This window comes from Neolamprologus multifasciatus, chromosome 2, assembly GCF_963576455.1.
Source record: "Neolamprologus multifasciatus chromosome 2, fNeoMul1.2, whole genome shotgun sequence".
In the NCBI taxonomy this organism is placed as follows: Eukaryota; Metazoa; Chordata; class Actinopteri; order Cichliformes; family Cichlidae; genus Neolamprologus; species Neolamprologus multifasciatus.
This window is the reverse complement of record NC_140440.1, coordinates 7,481,011-7,501,877: the sequence shown is the minus strand read 5'-3', so window position 1 is coordinate 7,501,877 and position 20,867 is coordinate 7,481,011. Positions and strand designations below refer to the sequence as shown.

Below are 20,867 nucleotides of genomic sequence, written 5' to 3'. Positions count from 1 at the left end.
TAAAGGCTGATGAGAGCTGCAAGAGAAGCAGAGGATAGGGGGACCCCAGTGTTAGAACAGGGTATATCCACAGGAAATCACTAATCTCATGGTGGCTGCAGGGCCCCTGGAGATTTGGGGCTACCATGTGATGAATCAGCTGATTTCACGTGTGTGACAGCTACGTTAGCAGCATAAACCCTGCTAACATGGGTCCACGTTAAACCCAGACAGCCATAGAGTCCGTGCGGCCACTGGTTAAATTCTATTAAAATCCCAGGGGCTGCCTGGAATCAGTCAGCGGCTGTGGGAAGTTAAGGCGCAGCTAGCATTAGCGGTACGGTTATTTCTGCGTTGTTGTAGTATTAAACAAGAATGGCGTTAACTGTGGCGCAAGAATGCAGCACGTTGCACTGCTACATTGTTTTCATTACGAAACGCAGAAGTTGGTTTGGTTATTTTTGTCATGTTGCGGTTGCGGTTGCTTCTACCAAAACAGTGCAGGTTCATCACCGAGCTAATGCTAACGTCTGTCAGTACTGGCCCTGCGCTAACTCCTTCTATCGTTACTTATCTGAGCGTGACAAACGCGCAAACATGCCTTGTGCACATTTTGTTGAAATTATATAAACAGAGGCTGAGTTCAGAAGCTTTCTGAAGGGAATGAAAATCTCCTGCTGCTTACCTTTAATCCCGGCCATCTCTGCTGGACAAAAGCTCGCCACACAGCCCGGACGAATGACAACAGTCCCCCCTCCTTTGCTCGGTAGCCGAGTCCGACCGAAGCCAACCGAGTCCCGCCGTAGCTCCTACGGCCCACCGTGCTACTTTCCAATGCTGACACAAATGTAGGAATTCTGACTATTACCACTACGGTCCTAAAAGCACCCGAATTAAAAGCACTGACACCGCAGAACTGTCCGTTTTAGACTTCTATAAACTCCTCCAAAATTATTCATAAATATCATTTCCTTAATGTGTAGGCTAATAAATGTAGTTTAATATAAAGTACTATGTTTGCACTTCAATTTAACGTGTAGTAGGGTTAGCCGTGAATGCGTCAGTTGCATGCGTCATTTTGAAATTAAAAACTACATGCCCCCCAAATAGTAGGCTTTTATTAACATTGGAAGAGCGTCCCAATTTATGACTACGGTTCATTTATTCCGCATAGAAATTATTTTAAAATTAATAAACGTATTTGTTGCTGTCCCGGATGTAAACACATTCTGTTTCCGACACCGAGAGCGTCCACTCAGCGGAGATGGCGAGTGGAGGAGTATCTGTGGCTTCGCTTTGGACCGAAGTCAACCGCTGCGGACAGAATGGAGACTACACCAGAGCCCTCAAAGCTCTCACTAAAAGTAGGTATACAGGCTGACTCTGAAAATGGAACCAGAAAGCGGACACGCGGAGGATTTTCCCCTGTGTTCCCTCAGAGCAGCACCAGCTGTTAGCATGTGTCTGAGCTAACGGCAGTCAGAGTGTTAAATACACCCGTGGAGCTTCGTGTATTAAGCTCTGATTAACGATGTGTAATAAATATAATAAATATATAATACCTGCTGAATTAGCTACTTGTTGCGTGACTTTGAGCCATTGTTAAATAATATTTAGCCCCCTAAATCCACTGTCTCATGACTGACGTGTCCCTAGCCAACCACGACAGCTAACCCATGATTAGCCAGGCGGCTGTCCTGGAAACGTTAAGCGGCTGCTTTACACTCCTCTTCTGTCCTTGCACAATCACATCAGTGTCAGGGCGAAATCTTTTATTTTTTTTTCGTAGCGAGTGATGTTCACTGCTGTTTTCTTTCTGTCCTGTCGCAGTTTTACACGAAAACAGGGACGATGTGACGGCACTGCACTGTAAAGTGGTTTGCCTTATCCAGAATGGGAGCTTCAAAGAGGCGCTAAATGTGATGAACACCCACTCAAAGGTCCTCGGCAGGTAAGCGGCACGCTGTCACTCACGTATAAATTACTCCTGTAGTTCACTGTTGACATTTAAGTGTCTAACGGTGTATAGACACTTAAATGTCATGCCATGCTCTAAGAAAAACTTACAAAACTCTTGTAAGGTTTGTTCTTTATGGTGTGTTGCACATTTAAACCCTTTGTCGGGGCTGGGTGGGGGTCTTTTTTCCACTCAGTGAGGTGGTGTTTGAGAAGGCGTACTGCGAGTACCGGCTGAACAGAGTGGAGAGCTCCCTGAAGACCATCGAGAGTGCTCCTGAGCAGACAGACAAGCTGAAGGAGCTTTACGGTCAAGTGGTGAGGCTTATATTATATTATATTATTACTGTTTGTAGTCATACAGTTGATGGAAGCTGTAGGAAAGAGTTGATGAAGCTAGGTTAAGACCTTAAGGCACTATAGAATTTTGCTTTAAGAACAGCAGAGAAATATGTGAGGGTAGTGTAGTACATGTATGAGGACGGTAAGGAGGTGGACTTGCAGGTCGACAGATGAGGTCAGGCAGGAGCCTCAGTGGACTGATGTTCACAAATAAGACTGTGATTTGTAGTAAGACAGAGAAGCAAAACAGAATATATGATGTAACAGTGAAGACGCAAGGAGCAGTGGTAGTGTATCTTGAGTAGTTTAAATATTTGTCAGTCATCCAAAGCAACACACAGTACACCAGAGAGCTTTATAAGAGAGTGTAGGCAGGGTGGAGTTTGTGTTTGCAGTGATTTGTGACAGAAAGATAGCAGCAAGAGTGAAGGGGAAGGTTCATAAGATGGTGGGGACTTCTATGATGTATGGTTTGAAGATTTTGGCGGAACTGACCAAATGAACGGAGAGCGTGCCTAAGATGTTAAAATTTTCATTGGGAGTGACCAAGATAGGAGTTAGAGAGGCAAGGCTGAGATGGTTTGGACATGTGCAGAGCAGGGATAGTGGATATATTGGACAAAGGATGATGAACAAGGAGCTGCCAAGCAGGAGGAAAAGGGAAAGACCACAGAGAAGTTTAATGGATGGTGGTGAAGGAGGACATGCAGAGGGTTGATCTGACAGTAGAGGATGCTGGAATATGGTGAGATGGAAGCAGATGATCCCTAAAGGCAGCAGTTGATAGAAGTAGATTATATTACTGTATTATTATTATTTTTTACATTTCTTTTATACAGTTTAGTGTACATTTACTGTTTGTGCTGAAGAAGTCAGTCATTGGTCATCTACTTGTTGAAAAGAGCAGCAAAGTTAGAAGAAAAGAAAGTGTTGAGGCCTTTAAAGCTGCTGATTGTTAATATGTGGCATTTTAAAATCTGATCATCTAGCATCAGAACTGCAAACAAATCATATTCAAATTAAACGGTATACAATAAATGCAAACAGCTTGCTGTTTGAATATGTGGCTTCTGTTTTTGAAACATGATTGTAAAAACATTTAAATGTAAAGTAACATTGTAAAAAAACAGATAGCAAAAGTATAATTGAACAATTTTTCTCTGAAACGGAGACATCAGGGTTGCAGAGCGTAGCATTTTCACCTCTTAACGCCACTGCTCTATTTGTGTTTGTCTTAAAGTAACTTCAGTGTTGTTAAAACTATCCCCGATATTTGTGAATATCAGCTTGTTACAATCTTTATGCAGTCTATATGATTTACTATTATTATTTATTACAGTGAGACATTCTTTTGAGAACACACTAGTGTTTTGGGTTTTGTTGGTTGGTGAGTGAGAATGAGAGATTTGTAATAAATTGTCAGCTTGGCAATTTCTGTGTATTTCTAACAGGATATTATTTTCGTCTTGTTGTGAGAAGTGTGACGACGTCTGCTAATCTGAACCAGCTCTTTTCTTTGTGCAGTTGTACAGACTGGAGCGCTACGATGAGTGCAAGTCTGTCTACACGGATCTGATCAGGAACTCCCAGGACGAGTACGAGGAGGAGAGGAAGACCAACCTCGCCGCCGTGGTGGCTGCAATGAGTCAGTGGGAGAAGGCTCCAATGGTAAGCATTCATTGGCACAGTTCATCAATCAGCTTTTCATTTGAGTTTTTAAATCAAAAACTTACTCTCTCCAGTTTGTTGCACAGAACTGGAGTCAGACTGTTTGATTAGAATTAGAATGAACTCATATTTGAACATGTTATGTTTTTCTTTTGCAGGAAGATCTGGGTCTGCCTGAGTCAACGTATGAGCTCTGCTACAATGCTACCTGTTCCCTAATTGGCCAAGGAAAGCTTACAGAGGCCCTCAATAAACTACAGCAAGCAGAAGGTCAGTTTATATTCAGTCTCTGCTATCAAGCTGGTGTTTGATGTATTTTTAAAATGATGTAATGATCTCAGACATAAACTGATCATTTCTTCTGACAGAGCTTTGCAGAGTCTCGCTGGCAGATGATTCTGTAAGTGTTTTTGAGACCTATTTCACTTTCACTTCTAGTAATTTCACCCAAACGATGGTCCAGAAGTACGTCACAAGTCTAGTGAAATTTACTCCACTCTTAACATACTTTTAAGTCTTAAAATATTCTACATTTATGCATTATTTACATAAAAATTGTATGGGAATAACCTTGCTGTAATCATATTTCGGCCATATATGTGTATTGATATGCTAAGCTTGTTCATAATTATCTTGTATTTGTAACACTTAGTTTTCAGTGTTTTCCAGCTAATCACCATCATTTCTTGTTTGTCCCTTTCAGGATATGACTGAGGAGGACATCCAGTCAGAGCTGGCCGTCATCCATTCTCAGATGGCGTACGTCATGCAGTTGCAGGGTCGCACAGATGAGGCTCTGCAGCTCTACAACCAGGTCATCAAGCTCAAGTGAGTTGTGGCATCATCGCATCAAATTTGGTCTTAAAAAAGATGATGGGGATGCATTTAGACAGTTCAGAAGCATCTAGAGGCAGGCATTAAGTTGTTAAATAGATTTTCAGCTTGCTCTAATTCTCTGATTTAATTTCAGGCCATCTGACGTGGGGCTGCTTGCTGTGACTGCCAACAATATCATCACCATAAACAAGGTGGGTTTGAACCTCCCTGAAATCCACTTTCAGACGCTAAACAGGGATCGTAAAACTAAAATTTCAGCCATGACGCTTGTGCTAAGGCTCGGTCTCTTTCCTCAGGACCAAAACGTGTTCGACTCAAAGAAAAAGGTGAAGCTGACGAATGCTGAAGGTGTTGAGTACAAGCTGGCAAAGAAACAGCTGCAGGCCATTGACTTCAACAAAGCCTTGCTGGCCATGTACACTAACCAGGTACGGGTGTGATTGGAGGAGGAATGAAAAATAATTAATAATAGGTAATTATTTTCACACCGATGATGCTTTTGCCCGTTAACAGGCTGACCAGTGCAGGAAGCTGTCATCCAGTCTTCAGGCTCAAAATCCAGGACATCCACGGCCGGTCCTTATCCAGGTGGCTCAGCTGTGCAGAGAGAAGCAGCACAGCAGGGCCATAGAGCTGCTCCAGGTATTAATGATGCACACTGCTCCTTATTATCAGAACCGATACACATTCTCCTCCTTTTGTCTGATTATGAGAAAATGATCAAATGATGCACCAGTTAACCTAAAAAATCACAGTGGTGAAAGCTGATTAAATATATAGTTAATATCGCACTTTAAAAATCCTTCAATGAAAATGTTAAAAAGTATAGAAACAGGAAAAAGTACTGAAAGATTTGCTTTTTTCAGTTTTTTTGTTTTGTTTTTTCAAGAATTCATCTATGAAATGTTTTCACTGTGGTTGAGTGGTTTTTAAAAATACTGAAAAATGTCTTCACGGTTAAAAGTGATGCTTAACTGTGAAGATGGGAATACAAAAAGGGATACAAAAAAGATGCCCTAAAACACTTACAACACTATTGGGTTTGGATGAAAATGTTCGTATTTTGTCCTTCAGTAATTAATAGTTTCATTAATTCTGTTAACTGATCTTTTTCTTTTCTTTTTTTTTTTATTTTGCAGCAATTCTCCGATCAGAATCCAGAGAGTGCGTCTGGCATCAAACTGACAATGGCACAACTCTATTTAGTACAAGGTAGTGATCTGCATTCGAACACACACACCCCCGCTCTGTCTTACTGTGTTGTTTTTCTCTGTGGACGTGATAGTATTTCATATTTCTAGCTTCCTAAAACAAACACGCACATTGATTATTATCGCCTGAGTACTGAAACAACAATTTTTTATTTTTTTTTATTAATATATATTTTTATTAGTTTTTTCTTTTTCACAAATAGTACATAATTACATAACATAATAAAGTGTACAATTCAGAACCAAAAATAAATAAATAGAAAACAAACAAAAAACAAACAGACTGATTACTAAGCACAGAACACCAGCTCAGTTCCATCTAAAATAAATAAATAAATAAAGAGAGAATACAATACAGTACAATACCTGTGGTCCCAGTAGTACGTTGCAGTTTGAACCCTCAAGAGAATCCTTGTAACATAATATTAGAAACATCAGGTTCCACATAATTCAAGTATGGTTCCCACACCTTAAAGAATTGATCTGTTTTTGAGTGCAGTATACATGTAAGATATTCCAATGGCACTAGATCCTACTCTTTGCCAACCTTTAATAGTTGGTGCTTTTTCATAAATCCATTGGAGTAGTATATTCTTCCTTGCCGCATAGGTGAGAACACAGTACAATCTCCTATTATTCTTGGATATTAATCGAAGGCTGGGGAGGCCCAGTATAAGAGACAGAGGGTCCATCTCCAATTCACAACCGAACATCTTCTCCATTTCAGATAACACATTAGACCAATATTCTTGCAATTTCAAACATGACCAGAAGCTGTGAGTTAGGGTACCAATTTCTGTCTTACATTTGAGGCACATGGGTGAAAGGGTAGGATTATATTGATGTCTGCAAAATATGGATATATGCATTCTGTGTATGATTTTTAACTGTATTGCTTTAGTACGATTACAAACTGAGATTGATTTGGCATAACTCCAGACATCTTTCCACTCTTCATCATCAATTGCTATACCTAACTCCTTTTCCCATGTGCCTTTAAGCCTCTGTGACATCACTGAAGGTACAGAATATAAAGCCTTATAAAATATCTTCACAGGTACCTCTTTGTCTGTTAAAAATAATAATTTTTCAACAGGAGAGACTTCATGACTCTCACTAAAGTTAGTACTATGTAAAATATAATGCCTTATTTGTAAGTAACGGAAAGAAACAACAATAATTAACAAAGAAACAAACGAGTGCAACTTCAACAGGTTTTTTACCTTTAAACTTTGAGCAGTTTAATTTTGATACATGCTCCTCATTAGGTGTTATAATCCAATGAATGGTTTGGTCTTCAGGTCATGTGACAAAAGCCTGTGATGTCCTGAGGTCCATTGAAGAGTTCAAGCACAAACCAGGGATGGTAAGACTAAAGATGCTACTGTATGTTTTTTGCTCCCTCATATATTTATTTTGACCATGTCATCGTCTCTTTAGGTTTCAGCTCTGGTAACAATGTACTCCCATGAAGAAGACATCGACAGCGCCATCGATGTTTTCAAACAAGCTATTGAGCATTACCAGTCTGAACAGGTTTGTGTGTCACGGATGGTGGTTCGTGTTGTGCAAGTCTGCACCACTGTTTTACACTTTAATTTCTGTTGTGTATAGGTCAAACACTTTTTAAGTGTGCATTTTGATTTCAGTTAGCTTTCATTTCAGACGTGTGAACGTGTTCCCACTGTGTCTTTTCTCCTGCACAGCCTGGATCTGCTACACATTTGGCTCTTGTAAGAGAAGCTGCCAATTTCAAGCTGAAGTATGGGCGGAAAAAAGAAGCCATTAGTGATCTGGAACAGCTGTGGAAGTGAGTTAAATCCCTGCTAAACACTCGGCTGGTTCAACATGTGTCAAGTCTTTTCTTTTCTTTTTTTTAATTTCACAGATGCTGGTTTTATTTCTTTATAAAATATGCCTCAAATGTCATCAAACTGTTTTCATAAAAATCACTTTTCTCAAAACAGACAAAACACCAAGGACGTCCACACATTGGCACAACTCATCTCTGCATATTCTCTAGTGGACACGGATAAAGCCAAATCGTATCCTTTCATATTATTAAAATGATAAAAGATAAAAAGACCTTTAGCTCATTTTCAATGAGCTTGGTATTTTGTTGAAAAAATAGTTTATTAATTTTACAAATCATCCATACCTTGTTGAAGTAAATGTAACCCAAGAAGACCAGGATGTAATCTGGATGTCAGCAGTTGTTGCATCCTTAGCTTTTTTCTACAGGCTCAGCAAACACCTACCGTCTGCAGACACCATGTCTTTCAACGTGGACGTTGACGAGCTGGAGAATTCCCACGGAGCCACATATGTCAGGAAAAAAGCTGCTAAAGTCGTGGGAGAAAACCCTCCCAAAGAACAAGGGTAAACGTCTGTTACTCTCTTCTGTGGCTACTTCTGTTATTTATTTATTTATTTATTTTTTTTGGGGGGGGGGGGGGTAAACAAAACATTCAAAAGAACGAGGGACACATTGACAAGTTTGTTTGTTTTTTCTCCTTCATTTTCTTTAACAGCCATGGTGAAATCAAAAAGAAGAGGAAGAAAAAGAAAGGTATGTCTTTCAATCACTTGCTAAGATTTAGAGTGAATCTGTTCTGGAAGTTTTTATTTACACATACAAAAGGCCATGAAATTATTTCTTCTAAATGAGCAAAAACATCTAATTGTATCGTTTTTGTTCTCCTTAGAGAAAAAGAGAGTTTGATTAAAGATGTAGGAAATTCAGATGCACACTGAGTGGCCAAAACATTAAAACCACTGTTAGGAAAAGAGAATAATTCTGATTTTTTTTGTTTTCTCTGTTGAAGACATTTTATTTGTCTAGTTATTGCTCATAAAGTACTCACACCATACCATCTTCCTTTTAGGAAAATTGCCCAAGAACTATGACCCCAAAGTGACCCCTGACCCCGAGAGGTGGCTTCCTATGAAGGAGCGCTCCTACTACAGAGGGAAGAAGAAGGGCAAGAAGAAGGATCAAATAGGAAAAGGCACACAGGGAGCGACGGCAGGAGCTTCAGCAGAGCTGTGAGTAAACTCCGCAGTCACACGCACGTCCAGCCGAGGCGTCTGGGTGCAATTTCCTGTAATTGTAAACCCAGTTATTAACGGCACTAATGGAGGAAAAGCATCTGAGATTGTTCTTTTGTTTTCATGCCAATTAACTCTGAAATCAGATCAGAACCGCAGCTGCTTTGCGGGACGAAGGGCTCATCTGTTGTTGAGAACAAAATTATTCTCAGTCTCTCCTAAAGGAGAAATCCATCTGCCACCATTCATCTGAACTACTGCAGCTCCAAAACAGAACGAGAGAACGACTCCATGTACAACAGATGTTTCTGCACATACCCTCACTTTTACTTTGAAATTTCAATTGCTATTAACCAGCTACTTACAGCCCTTGAGCTTGAGTTTCCCTATTAGCAACTGAGCAGGTTACTCTTTGATGCCCTCCAGTTTCTCTTTTACAGAAGCTAAAATTATTTATTAATAATCCTAACAAAGTTTATGCTGTTGTTGCACCACCCAAGGATGTCTGAAGATGCAGATGCAACTTATTGCTCTTATTTTGAAAGTACAGTTGCCGTTAACCAGCTGGACTTGGACCCTAATGGCAGGCTGAGCAGGTCACTGTTGAAAGTCAGTTATTCAAACATGGATGATAAACTTATCAAACATCATGCTGCTACCTGAATTTATAAATACATGAAAAGTATGGAGGTGGTGGGAGACACTGTCCAACAAAAGCTTTGTTGCTAATCAAACGTTTATTTCACTCATCCACGTCACAGAAGGAAACTCAGATCCTGAATAAACAAACGCCGCGCTGTAATTTTCCGGCCCTTCTAACTGCACTGTGGCTCTTTTCTCTCTTCAGGGATGCCAGTAAGACTGTCAGCAGCCCCCCTACCTCACCGAGACCAGGGTCTGCGTCCGGCTCTTCTACAGCCCCCGCCAGCGGCGTAGTTCCCCCACGACAGCAGAAACCATCGTCCTCAGGCGCCACTCGCAAGAAAGCACCGCAAAAGAAGAAGAAAGGAGGCAAAGGAGGCTGGTAGACAGTGGGAAGCAATGTGAGGAAGAAGGCTGTTGGCATCTGAGCAGCAGAGAATTTAGAAGCTTTTTTTTTTCCTTCGTTTTTTTTTTTAATTCAGTTTTATTATTTTTTTATTTTATTTTTTCTGTTCAGGTCATTTGATCAAACCAAAATCCTCCCCGCTGCTCATCGACACCATGAATCAGATTTTTTTTTACAAAAGGAGAAAAAAAGAGTTGACGATTGAAAGGACAGTTCCACTGAAATTGACTTTTTGTTGCTCTGCAAAACCAGCGTTTGTTTTCACTGAATCAATAACACACAGATATCCATATTCTCATTAAATGTCCATTGAATTGTCTTCATGGCTGCATATTTCTACACCTTAACAGTTGCACTGTATTTAGCATTTTTCTTTATTTTTAAGCAAAAAACAAATTCTGATCAATCAAAAATGAATTAAGTGTTTAAATCATGTATGCATTAAGGAGCTCAGTCATGTCTTTATTGCATTTTAAGCATTGTTAAGTACTCTTAAAACAGCGAGTATCCTTCATTAGAATTAGGGGAGTTATAAAACTGCTTTTGCAGAGTAACTCAAAGTTCAGAATTTAGGGTAATGGTGCTTAAACCTGTTGAGTTTCAGTATTAGCCTGTCCAGCTCCACCTGACAGTTTCACCTTTCTTTAATATTTCAATGTATTTTCAGTTAGCTACAGTAAAGTAACATATTTATTTTTGAATTTATTTGTCTGAATTCAAGCGAAAGGATTTTGATTCTGTCACATGCATGTGTTCAGAAAGACTATTTTGGCCAAACAGGTTTCCATTTTGTTAAGTCTAAATAAAACTGAACAGCGATGCTCCTGCTGTGAGTTTTTTTCCTAGTATGGCTCATTTTGTGGCGTTGTGCATGAATGGAGATGTTTATAGAAGAGACTGGATGTATTTGTTGATGTTTACTGAAAATTCTCTGCTGGCCTTCTTAAAGATGGGTTGCTGTTTAAATTTTATCCGTCACTCCAAAGTTCTTACTCTCACACATTAGAAATTTTTTTTCACCTTAGATCAGAAGCTTTTTTCAGGGGCAAATTTTCCATGACAACATACCTCCTGGGGTCATTAGAGCATACACTGAACGTGTATGGAGAATAGTGGATGTGCTGGAAAAGAGGAAGACCACAGCTATGAATGTGAGATGGAGCCAAATGATCCAGATCATGATGAAGAAAAAGATCATAAATTTGACATTTAAGACTAAATGTAGCTGAAATTAAATTATGCAATGCTTTAAAATGTCCTGTTAATGTAATTTTTTTTAATATATTTTTATAATTTTTAAGTAAAGGAAGTTAAACTGCACCTTAAATTTTCTCATACTGAATAATCTCTCTATTGCTCTGTGAGATATGAAGCCCTCATGTGGTCACAGAGAAAAATTACATGTGTAGCCATTTATTTAAAATCTCCAAAAATCCCTTTTTTGCTTGTTATTGTAGGAACTTCTATTATACTGAAAATCTGATTACCGTGGTGTGCTTGTAATATTTTAATCCAGCATGTTTGGAAAAAAAAACAACAGAATAAACCAAAATCAGATTTTACCTGGATTTCACGTGGTAGCACATAATCAAAAGGTCACTGGTGCATCATTTCTAAGTGATTAACAGCAACAAATGTCAATTTACCAACCAGCTGTTTCACTTCCTGATGCTCTTGCCTGGACTCGGCCTCGCCTCTCTAACGTTGGTCCAAAACCACTAAATCTGAGCTGTCCCTCTGATAAGCTTGTATCTAATCTTGTCCACGCTGGTTACTCCCAGCCTTATTTTCAGTTCTGTCATGTCCAGCTCACACTCCTATCTTTTTGCCAGTACAACTCCATGCTGGTCCTGCTCCCGCCTACCTACCTGTATAGCATGAGGTTCCCATAGCACTGCTTTACTCTTACAAAATGTCATAATAAAGGAAATGTTAAGTTTGTCAAAATAAGCTGTTATTAAGAAAAATCCAACCTCTCATTGTGCAAAGTCATCCCCTGGGCTAAGTTAGGGCCCAGTATGTTTGATGCACCTGGTTTAAATGGTTTTTACTTGGTACATCCTGCCACTACTGGGCGCTCTTGCTTGTTAATTTGCCATCAACGCACTACACCTGCTTTGACCACAGCTCACTTGTAGAGCAGCCAGCCTGAGTGATTCTCTGTGGGTTTTGGATGAAACGATGCCTCGTTTGCCGTGTGTTTACTCAGACTTCTTCTACGGCCCTCTGACTGAAGATGTGGAGGAGCTACTGGGGCGCTTCCAGCAGATAGACTCGGTCAGGTATGAGGATTTTTCAGCCCTCTGGAGGGAGATGGGCTTCTCCAATCTCTTCATTGGCACCATCAATGCGGGTGAACTGAAGCGGTTCTGCAGGGTGACTCTGGCCACAGCTGTAAAGTACTTCCTACCTCCATACAGCTACCAGATCCGAGTGGGGGGCTTGTACCTGATGTTTGGTTTCTACCACACGCAGCTCGCTGAACCACCTGTGATGATCCGGCTCGCTCTGAAGGACTGGACCCACGTGCAAGCCTTCCTCAAGGAATCTGTAGAATCCGGCCATCTTGATGTAGTTTATATCTACAAGAAGCTTGTGGCATCTAAAGCCATCCACTACACGGCCATGCCGCATTTTCTGACCTTCCAGAAGCAGCAGAAGCCAAAGAAGGAGCATGTGTGCCCTGAGTTTCTGAGCAGGACAACTGCGGTGCGTGAGCTCATCAGTGCAGACACCCTGGAAGAGATAACCAACCTCCAGAGCCTGTACGAGAAGCTGAAGGAGACCACCAAGGATGTGGGTTCCCAGATCACCATGACCCACAGAGACTTCACCTTACGCCTGAGAGACTGCATGTCAGAGTTCATCACCTGGCAGAACAAAACTTTCACCTCACAGCTACTCAAAGACAAGAAGGAAAAAGATGAAGAAGAAGAGGAGGAGGAAGAAGAAGAGGATGAAGAAGATGAGAAGGAGTCCTGCAGCAAAAGAGCGAGGCTTCTGTCCTCCATCAAGCAGAAGAGCTACAGCAATGTTCAGAAGGCACCCAAGTCCAGGAGGCACCGGCAGGGTGAGCCAGCGGACTCGTCCAGTTCGGGGCCTGAGAAGGTCCAGCGGGTCCCACAGAAAAAAAGACCACCTTCTCTCCGGGCCCGGACCTGGAAGAACCTCGGGGTGAAACAGGAGGACAGCAACATGCCACCCTGGCTCCTGAGTGCTCCTGAGCTGGAGGACGGGGTGCCAGTGAGGAGGACCAACCAGGCAGAGCCCTACAGGATGTGAAGGAGGAGGAGAGAAGATCATTAAAATAATTAAATCTACTGTGTTTGTCACTGTTCAACTGGAATAAGTTAAGAAACTATAAATAAATGTTTTTGTTATAGCTAAAAAAAAAAATCATAATTTGAAAGGCTTCAATAATTTTTCTATACATTTTTGAATCTAAAATTAGAAACCAGTTAACACTGTTTTGCGTTAATTTCATGATAAACTGTTGCAGGTCTGAATCCTTTTGTAATCCTTAATGAATCACTTACATGCTTTAAAGCCTCTGAAATCACCCAGAAGTGTATTTTAATATCACGGGTGGAAATAGAAAGAAAGAATTATATAATAGGTACCACCTTTGCAATGGGGAAAAAATAAATGAGGAGGAAACTTTTATCATAGTTAAAATTAGGCTATACAAATTGTAAAATTAACAAATTTTGTCTTATTTATTTGATTTAGCCTGTCTTTGTGTTAGTAGGCGAGATTTATTTAAACTTTTAAGGAACCACATTGTAACCTTTTTGAGTTTGATTTAATATAAAGTCTGAATTACCTCTGGAGTTTTCTCCTTTGATTTGTATAACAAAAACAATATAAAATAAATTCTGAGAACACATCTAATGCCCTATCCATTTGCAAAAGAAGGGGGGGGGCTAAGAGGGTTTTTTTTTAATATATATATTTAATTAAAATGTATTGATCCTAGTCTTTAAATCACAAAATGCTTAGATGTTAAATAAGAAGGGAAGCATTTTATGTATGCGTTGTTATTCAAGCAATTAAAATGTTAAACATTTTAATTTCAGTTTTTTTTCTTGTGTATGAGTTCAGGTATCTCCACTGCAGGAATAGTAGTTCATTTTATTAATGACACTTGGGTTAAAGCCACTTAGCGGTCTGGATTCGTGGCCAATTTGATCCCCAGCTTGCTATCCCTCCTTTAACATTTTCACAATTTTTTTTATTTTTGAAAATAAATATTTACTTTTTCCAACATTAAAAATAAAGAAGGTGTGACATTGGGTAAAATTACAGTTAAATATTAGCACTTAGCTCAAATAAGTGATCAATAAAATAACATGGAATAATGACAAAACAATGAAAAAAATATGGGGTAAAAATAAAAATATATAAAACCATCAAATATCGCAAATTAAATAAAAATTATACTTTTTTGACTAAGCAGGATAATTAGAACAGTTACCGCTTCTTTTTTTTACTGCAGTAATTGTTCTTAAAATTTAAACTTTATATTGGCTACTAGTAATTTAGATATTTTAAATGCAAGTGTATTATACAGTAGTTGGACACCCTAACGGTCAGAGTGCGAATAACAGCGTTAAAGAAATGGTTGCATTAAAACATTTCAAGATTATTTTCCGCCATCTGGCGGCCGGTCTCACAACTGCATCAACACCTCCGCGCACTTTATCCGGAAATATCGTTTTGAGAAGTTCCTCCGGAGCTTCCTGTCTGTTAATCCACTTGTTGAGCAGAGGAGAGGGGCGGAGAAGCGCTTACGGACTTACATTTTCACCCGAACTCCAATCATGTCGCAGGCAAACGGGTAAACGGCGCCCAGACAGAGCAGCAAAGCCGGCAGTTGAGCACCATGTCGAGTTTGAGCAGAGCTGGTGTCCTCGGCGCCTCCGTCGCTGTGGCGGGAGGAGTCGCTTATCTTATCTGGAACTATGCGTCCTCCTCCGGGGAGGAGAAGCCTGAAACACGCCTGGGAGAGGTCGGTGAAAGTGACAGAGAGCAGAGGGAAGGAGAGAAGGATGAAATAAGAGAGGAAGAGACTCCGGTGATTAAAGCTCAGCAGCAGCAGACACAGTTTGCTGAGCCCACAACGGCCGTGGTTGAACCTGTAGCAGCTGCTGAAGCTCGGAACACCTCACAGGTAACGAGGCACCTTCACCGGACACACCTGTATGGAAATGTTCAGACTGCTGCTCCTGAAACATTACATCTGTGCCTTCACCCCAGCGGCCCCCCGGGTTTTACACTTAAGACGAAGAAGCGTTTCGGTAAAATAACTTATTTTACATGTTGCGTAAAGTTGTACATCTTTCAGCGGCAAATGCATAGGCACGTTCTTTGGGGTTCCCGCGTGGTGTTCTGGGAAATGTAGGCTGTTCCATTCAACTCAAAGGCGGTTTTCGGGACAGTTTAGCGAGGCAGCGGCTGGATTAATCCGCACATTTTATATATTAATTCATTTATTTTTTTTATTTACAACCCAAGAGAAGTTATTAAATAAAATAATTAAATAAATACAAAAGTAAAAAAAAAAAAATTCACTGAGTAAATGGACATTTTGAAATATCTAAAATAAAATATGGGATGTGTAAACCAAAAAAAGAGTTTTTTTCTTTTAGGTTATTATTATTAGTGCATATTACATTTTACTAACTAAACTAAAACAATATCTGAGCTCGACCTACTGGACGGAAGTTTATTATAGTTAACTAAAAAAAAATCTGTCTAATTGTATTTAACGAATATAAAAATAATAAGAATAAAATTTGAAAAACGAAGTATTCTTTAAAAAGACCAATTAAATGTGCTAAGTTTTGTTATTTCGGTTTTTAAAAAAATCTGCTATAGCGAACTGTCTGATTAGACTTATCACATCTACAAGACTGGAATCAACTGCTTTCAAAAAGTTCTGTGTTTACATTGTAACATCTATAGTGAATTTCCTAAATCCTGCATCTGGCATGTACGCCAAATACAATAATACTTTAAAAGACTAAAACTCTGGCCCTGAAACTTACAAAAACTAAACTAAAGCTAATCATTTTTCAGACAATAAAAATAAACTAAAATGAACAAACACACTCTGGGAATTAACTGACACTAAACTGAAATAAAAACAAAAGTCAAAGTGAAACAAATTTAAAAACTAATCAAGAAAATACAAAACTATGATAACTCGGCCTGGAACAAGTTAAGAGACACTATTTGGCATGATTATGAATAAAGAGTAGAAAGGACCTTCCTTCCAAGATTTAACATGAGAAACAGGAAAAACTGCTTATTTCTGCACAGTTCTACACTATGTCGTATATTAGACCTATTCACAGTATTTTAAAATACTAATCAAAATCTGAAACATTAAGACAGTTGTTTGGTATATATTATCAATATTAGCTGTTCCTAAATAATATTTTTCTAAAGAATTACATACATTTTGGCGTTTCTTTGAGATTGAGAAACTGTCTACAGTACTTCTAGCCTGAGATTTATTTTAAATTACTAACCTGCAATATCAGTTCTGTCAGCTATTATGATTTTCTTCTTAAGATAATAATTAAACATCTTTTTTTGACTTAAATAATTTTTTTAATTAAAACTCAATTTTTACATTTCCTGAAGCAATGACATCATAGAGGAAATAATCCTTTTTAATATTGGTGTGAATATCAGGCTCTGATCCAGTGTGGTCTGTGTTCCAGTCCCAGCCTGTGGAGTCAGAGGGAACACAGGTTCTGGTTCTGGGTCTTGATGGATCCGGAAAGACCAGCCTGCTGCAGTCTTTGTCCACCGGCCGCCTGGAGCAGGACATACAGCCGACACAGGGCTTCAACGCCGTCTCCATCAACAAAGATGACTGCTATATCGAGTTTCTGGAAAGTAAGCCTGAGCCCATCTTTAGTATGCTCTGATCCGTACTGTCTCATATGAGCCAGTTGAAAATCACATATGTGTTGCTGTCTAATGCATAAAATGTAACAGAAATAAACACTGGAGTCGTATTTGAACAGTGTGTGTTGTCTCTCTCTTTTGACAGTTGGAGGTAAAGAGGATCTGCGGCCATATTGGCAGAAATACATCCCTAAAGCACTGCTGCTGGTGTTTGTAGTCGACTCGTCCAACCCGCAGCTCTTTCCAGTGGCGAAGAAACACCTACACGAGCTGCTGGCCTCTCGTCCGAGCCTGCCTTTAATGGTGCTGGCCAACAAACAGGTGGGCGTGAAAGAAACAAGTTTGATTGATTTGTTTCAGACTTGCAACTGATGCAACTAAAGTAAACACAAAATAGAACTGGCTTTTAATGTGAAGAATTGCATTTATTTATTTATTTTTTATCCTGAACTCCTATCTTGTAACATGTCAACAACAGGAAACGACAAAACAGAGATTTTCAGATATCAAGATAAGCTGCAGCTGCCTGAAGTTTGGAGAAGGCTGCATTAGGCTTCGATGAACACACCTCATCACAGTCTTGTGACATTGACATCACTCTCACTAAGCTCCTCTGTACGACATGTTCAGCTTTTTAATAAAAGGCATGTCTGTGCCACATAAACATTTTAACATGCACCAGTGATGTTACTGGTAGATGTGTGCTCTTTCCCTCTGCATGAGCTGTGGGTAGCGATCTAAAGGATGGAACACCTTGGCCAGGATTCAAAGCGAGCTAAGTTGATCTGAAAATGTGATGTCAACAAATTCCATGCACCAATTAGCCATGAGAGCAACTTGCCATTTTTAAACTCTGGTAATGAGAAAAACGGCTGCATGGGAACCAACACCATGGTCCAGTGATGAGGTGCAGATGTTTTTGAGCTCTGTAGCTGATGATGGAATCCAGAGGAAGATAGACGGAGTGGCAGAGTCAGACAGAGCTCGCTATGTGACAACAAATTGGAGGAACATATTTGTGTCCTCCACAGGCAGCTTATGCTTAATCTATACTTATGGAACCAATCTCCATCCATATTTGGGATATAGCCAAGAAATGAGGGTTAAAAAGTGATGACATCTGGCATCACCTTCATGGATATTTAATGCATCCAACCAGTGTATAAGTAAAATATTTGTTTATATATGCTAAGCATTTAGTTGCAGACAGCCAGGTCTGCAGCATTTGTGCAAGCACATTGTCTGGAGCTGTAAACTTGCAAGAACAGTATAAATGGATTCAGGTAAAAAACTGTTAGATTTGTGCATAAAGTGTACAGTTTAAGTACAGAGTTGTGCTGTAGTATCCTTATAGCAGATGCACAGTTCAGAAAAGTTTTAAAACTGAATGATGTGGCAGTCTATCACTTGCATTTCCTTTTGACTTGTATCTGTTTGCATTTTCTGTCCATCTGAAAAGCACGTATGTCGATTTAGATGTCACAAAATAAAATCTGAAAGATGGCTTCCATCCTTTTCTCATTTTCATATTTTGGGTTAAAATCACTGAAGCAGCAAACCCTGTAAATTTTATTCTGCAGTAATTCGGTGGTGGATAAAATGTCAGCAAAGATTTCTCAGACATTACGCCCTTCAAATAAGTTCATCTTTATATTTTTTTTTTTTATAATATTGGAGTATATCATCCTTATCTTACTTAATGCTCAATGTTTTGTTTTTCTTTCTCCAGGACCTTCCAGGTTCCTGCGGCATCACTGACCTCCACGACGCTCTGTCTCTGTCCGAGCTCGGCGACCGGCGCTTGTTCCTCATCACTACCCACGTGAAGAAGGGCGAGACGGAGCTGAGCTCTGGCGTGCAGGACGCTCAGGCCCTGATCTCCCAGTTGGTTTGTGACGGTTTATGAAACGCACTGTTAAATCCTGTCACTTAATCACATTCAGTGAGCTCTTTGCACGTTTTTTTTAACTTTACTGTTTTCACTACGTCTGTAGGCTAAACCTCTGGAATTTATTTCTTTTGGTATTTTACGTTTGTCAGGAGAAAAAAACAACCCTCACTGTGTTTGTTGGCCTGTTAAATTTTTTTATTGATTTGTGTCAAACTGGGAGAACACAAAACCATTATCTCTATTTTTGTCCCAGCAGGTGATGTGTGGAGCCACAAACGTTAACATTTGCAAGACTGTTACTGTGTTTTAAATCTTTAATTCCTTCTAATGTTGTTTGGAGCTACAGTTGCAGTAGTTTTGAAATCGATCTTAATGATTTAAATGTGTCAGCATATTTCATACTTGCATACAAATCTCAAGCTGCTTAAATTCGTCATATCAACTGAGACAAGTGGCCCAAACTAACTTTTACTGACTGAGATCTCAAATTAAAACATAACATTTTGTGCTTTTGGACTGTACACCACCACAGTGAACATCAAGTCCAGACTTTCAGCTTTAATTCGTGGGTTTTAATAGAAGTGCTGCATGAACTGTTGAGGAATTACAGCCATTTTTATACACACCCCTCCTTCTCCATACTTTCTACCAATTATTTTGGTAAAAGTTAGTCTTGGTTTAATCTGTTCTAACGTATATATATTTATATGATTTTTGACAAAGTGTGATCGGGCTTTCCTGGATTGTACACTAACAGTGATATGCCCACCTCTCTGAGAGCAGTCTTGACTTGGTTAGATAGTAATGCTGTTTCGTAACCATGGAAAGAACTCTGGGATCATTCTCACTGATTTTTCCTCCCTGGTCTTCCAGGCCTTTAGGTTTTGCTGAGCTGGCCGATACCACATTATTGATTTGGCCTCTCCTCAAGTGTTTGCTGTCTCTCTCTGATAGGTTTAGTTTGGTTTTCAGATCAACGAAGACCTTCTCCGCTTTAATCGACACTTCTTCGGACCTCATATTTAGAAATCCAGTGAACGGCTATCAGATGCAAGTTTGACACTTGGAAGCAACTTCAAAACTTATATCTGCTGGATTTCTATTGAATAACAAGCAGGGAATGGTTCATCAACTGTCCAATTACGTTTGAGACTGGACTGTGTATTAAAAGGCTGTAATTCCTAAACAGTTGAAATTTTTTGTTGAAGCCCTTAAATTTAAGATAAAAGTCTGTTCTTCAAACACATCTGGACTGTTTGATTTAAAATCCTCTGTGGTGGTGTATGGAAAAAGGCAAAATTACAACAACAAAAAAATCATGAAGGGTTTAACTAAAATGTTAGAAAGTGACACCTTTTTGCCACTTGGGGCCGCTAAAGTGCAAACTTTGACTCTGTTCTGCCGTTAATATCAAAACCTTGAAACATTTGAGCATAACTGAAAAAAACAAAAAAACATGGCTCTTTGCTGCAATACTGCTGCTTTATTTTGAGTTTATTATCACTCAGGAGTGTTACAGCTTTAAAAACAGACGTATGTAACACATTCATTGTTACATTATTCATTGTGTGTCGTCTTAATGCTTTAAAAGGGAGTTTGTTTTTTTTATCTTAAAAACTGAATAAAACTTTTTTTGTTTTCATCAATGTCTGTTTAAAACTCTGAACTGTCAGATAAAGACAAAGCACATCACTGAAGTGCGAAACACCTTCATATGTAACACTTTGGTGATTTAAAAGAGCATTACTTTTTATTTTTTGTGACTCCTATTTTTCCAAAACCAAAATAATGCATTTTACAGTAATGTATAAACTGTTTGATGATGTCTTATTGGCCATTATTTCACATTTAAATAAACAGTTTCCACTGAATTATTCTTTTGCATTAAATCTTTAGTGTTTTGAACCATTGACCTTTCACATCGTTTTGTTTACGACAGCACAGCTCTGTGTCGTTGCTCATGTGAGCA

General features: G+C 39.4%; 3 protein-coding genes across 3 annotated transcripts; all 3 read left to right on the top strand.

Moving 5' to 3' along the window:
* Window positions 1-1,221: 1,221 nt before the first annotated feature.
* Window positions 1,222-10,927, top strand: srp72 (signal recognition particle 72). The gene is made up of 19 exons (XM_085181182.1): window positions 1,222-1,343; window positions 1,810-1,930; window positions 2,133-2,253; window positions 3,802-3,945; window positions 4,104-4,215; window positions 4,314-4,345; window positions 4,649-4,773; window positions 4,916-4,973; window positions 5,079-5,210; window positions 5,296-5,424; window positions 5,922-5,994; window positions 7,295-7,359; window positions 7,434-7,529; window positions 7,700-7,803; window positions 7,961-8,038; window positions 8,235-8,372; window positions 8,525-8,562; window positions 8,879-9,038; window positions 9,889-10,927. Exons 1-19 carry the CDS (start codon window positions 1,244-1,246, stop codon window positions 10,067-10,069), a joined length of 2,007 nt encoding a protein of 668 aa, XP_085037308.1. The 5' UTR covers window positions 1,222-1,243; the 3' UTR covers window positions 10,070-10,927.
* A 1,174-nt stretch (window positions 10,928-12,101) lies between these two features.
* Window positions 12,102-13,755, top strand: LOC146523921 (snRNA-activating protein complex subunit 1-like). The gene has a single exon (XM_085181194.1). It carries the CDS (start codon window positions 12,271-12,273, stop codon window positions 13,369-13,371), a length of 1,101 nt encoding a protein of 366 aa, XP_085037320.1. The 5' UTR covers window positions 12,102-12,270; the 3' UTR covers window positions 13,372-13,755.
* Window positions 13,756-14,833: 1,078 nt separating this feature from the next.
* On the top strand, window positions 14,834-20,769 carry arl9 (ADP-ribosylation factor-like 9). The gene is made up of 4 exons (XM_085181206.1): window positions 14,834-15,259; window positions 16,818-16,995; window positions 17,153-17,328; window positions 18,737-20,769. Exons 1-4 carry the CDS (start codon window positions 14,972-14,974, stop codon window positions 18,911-18,913), a joined length of 819 nt encoding a protein of 272 aa, XP_085037332.1. The 5' UTR covers window positions 14,834-14,971; the 3' UTR covers window positions 18,914-20,769.
* The last annotated feature ends 98 nt before the right edge of the window (window positions 20,770-20,867 follow it).

Excerpts from the sequence above, each read along its gene's own strand:
- srp72 (XM_085181182.1), top strand. The coding sequence starts at position 1,244 with ATGGCGAGTGGAGGAGTATCTGTGGCTTCGCTTTGGACCGAAGTCAAC. Across the intron at positions 7,360-7,433 it reads TCAAGCACAAACCAGGGATG|GTTTCAGCTCTGGTAACAAT; the intron begins GTAAGACTAAAG and ends TCGTCTCTTTAG. Across the intron at positions 8,039-8,234 it reads GACACGGATAAAGCCAAATC|GCTCAGCAAACACCTACCGT; the intron begins GTATCCTTTCAT and ends TTTTTTCTACAG.
- LOC146523921 (XM_085181194.1), top strand. The coding sequence starts at position 12,271 with ATGCCTCGTTTGCCGTGTGTTTACTCAGACTTCTTCTACGGCCCTCTG.
- arl9 (XM_085181206.1), top strand. The coding sequence starts at position 14,972 with ATGTCGAGTTTGAGCAGAGCTGGTGTCCTCGGCGCCTCCGTCGCTGTG. Across the intron at positions 15,260-16,817 it reads AAGCTCGGAACACCTCACAG|TCCCAGCCTGTGGAGTCAGA; the intron begins GTAACGAGGCAC and ends TCTGTGTTCCAG. Across the intron at positions 16,996-17,152 it reads CTATATCGAGTTTCTGGAAA|TTGGAGGTAAAGAGGATCTG; the intron begins GTAAGCCTGAGC and ends CTCTTTTGACAG.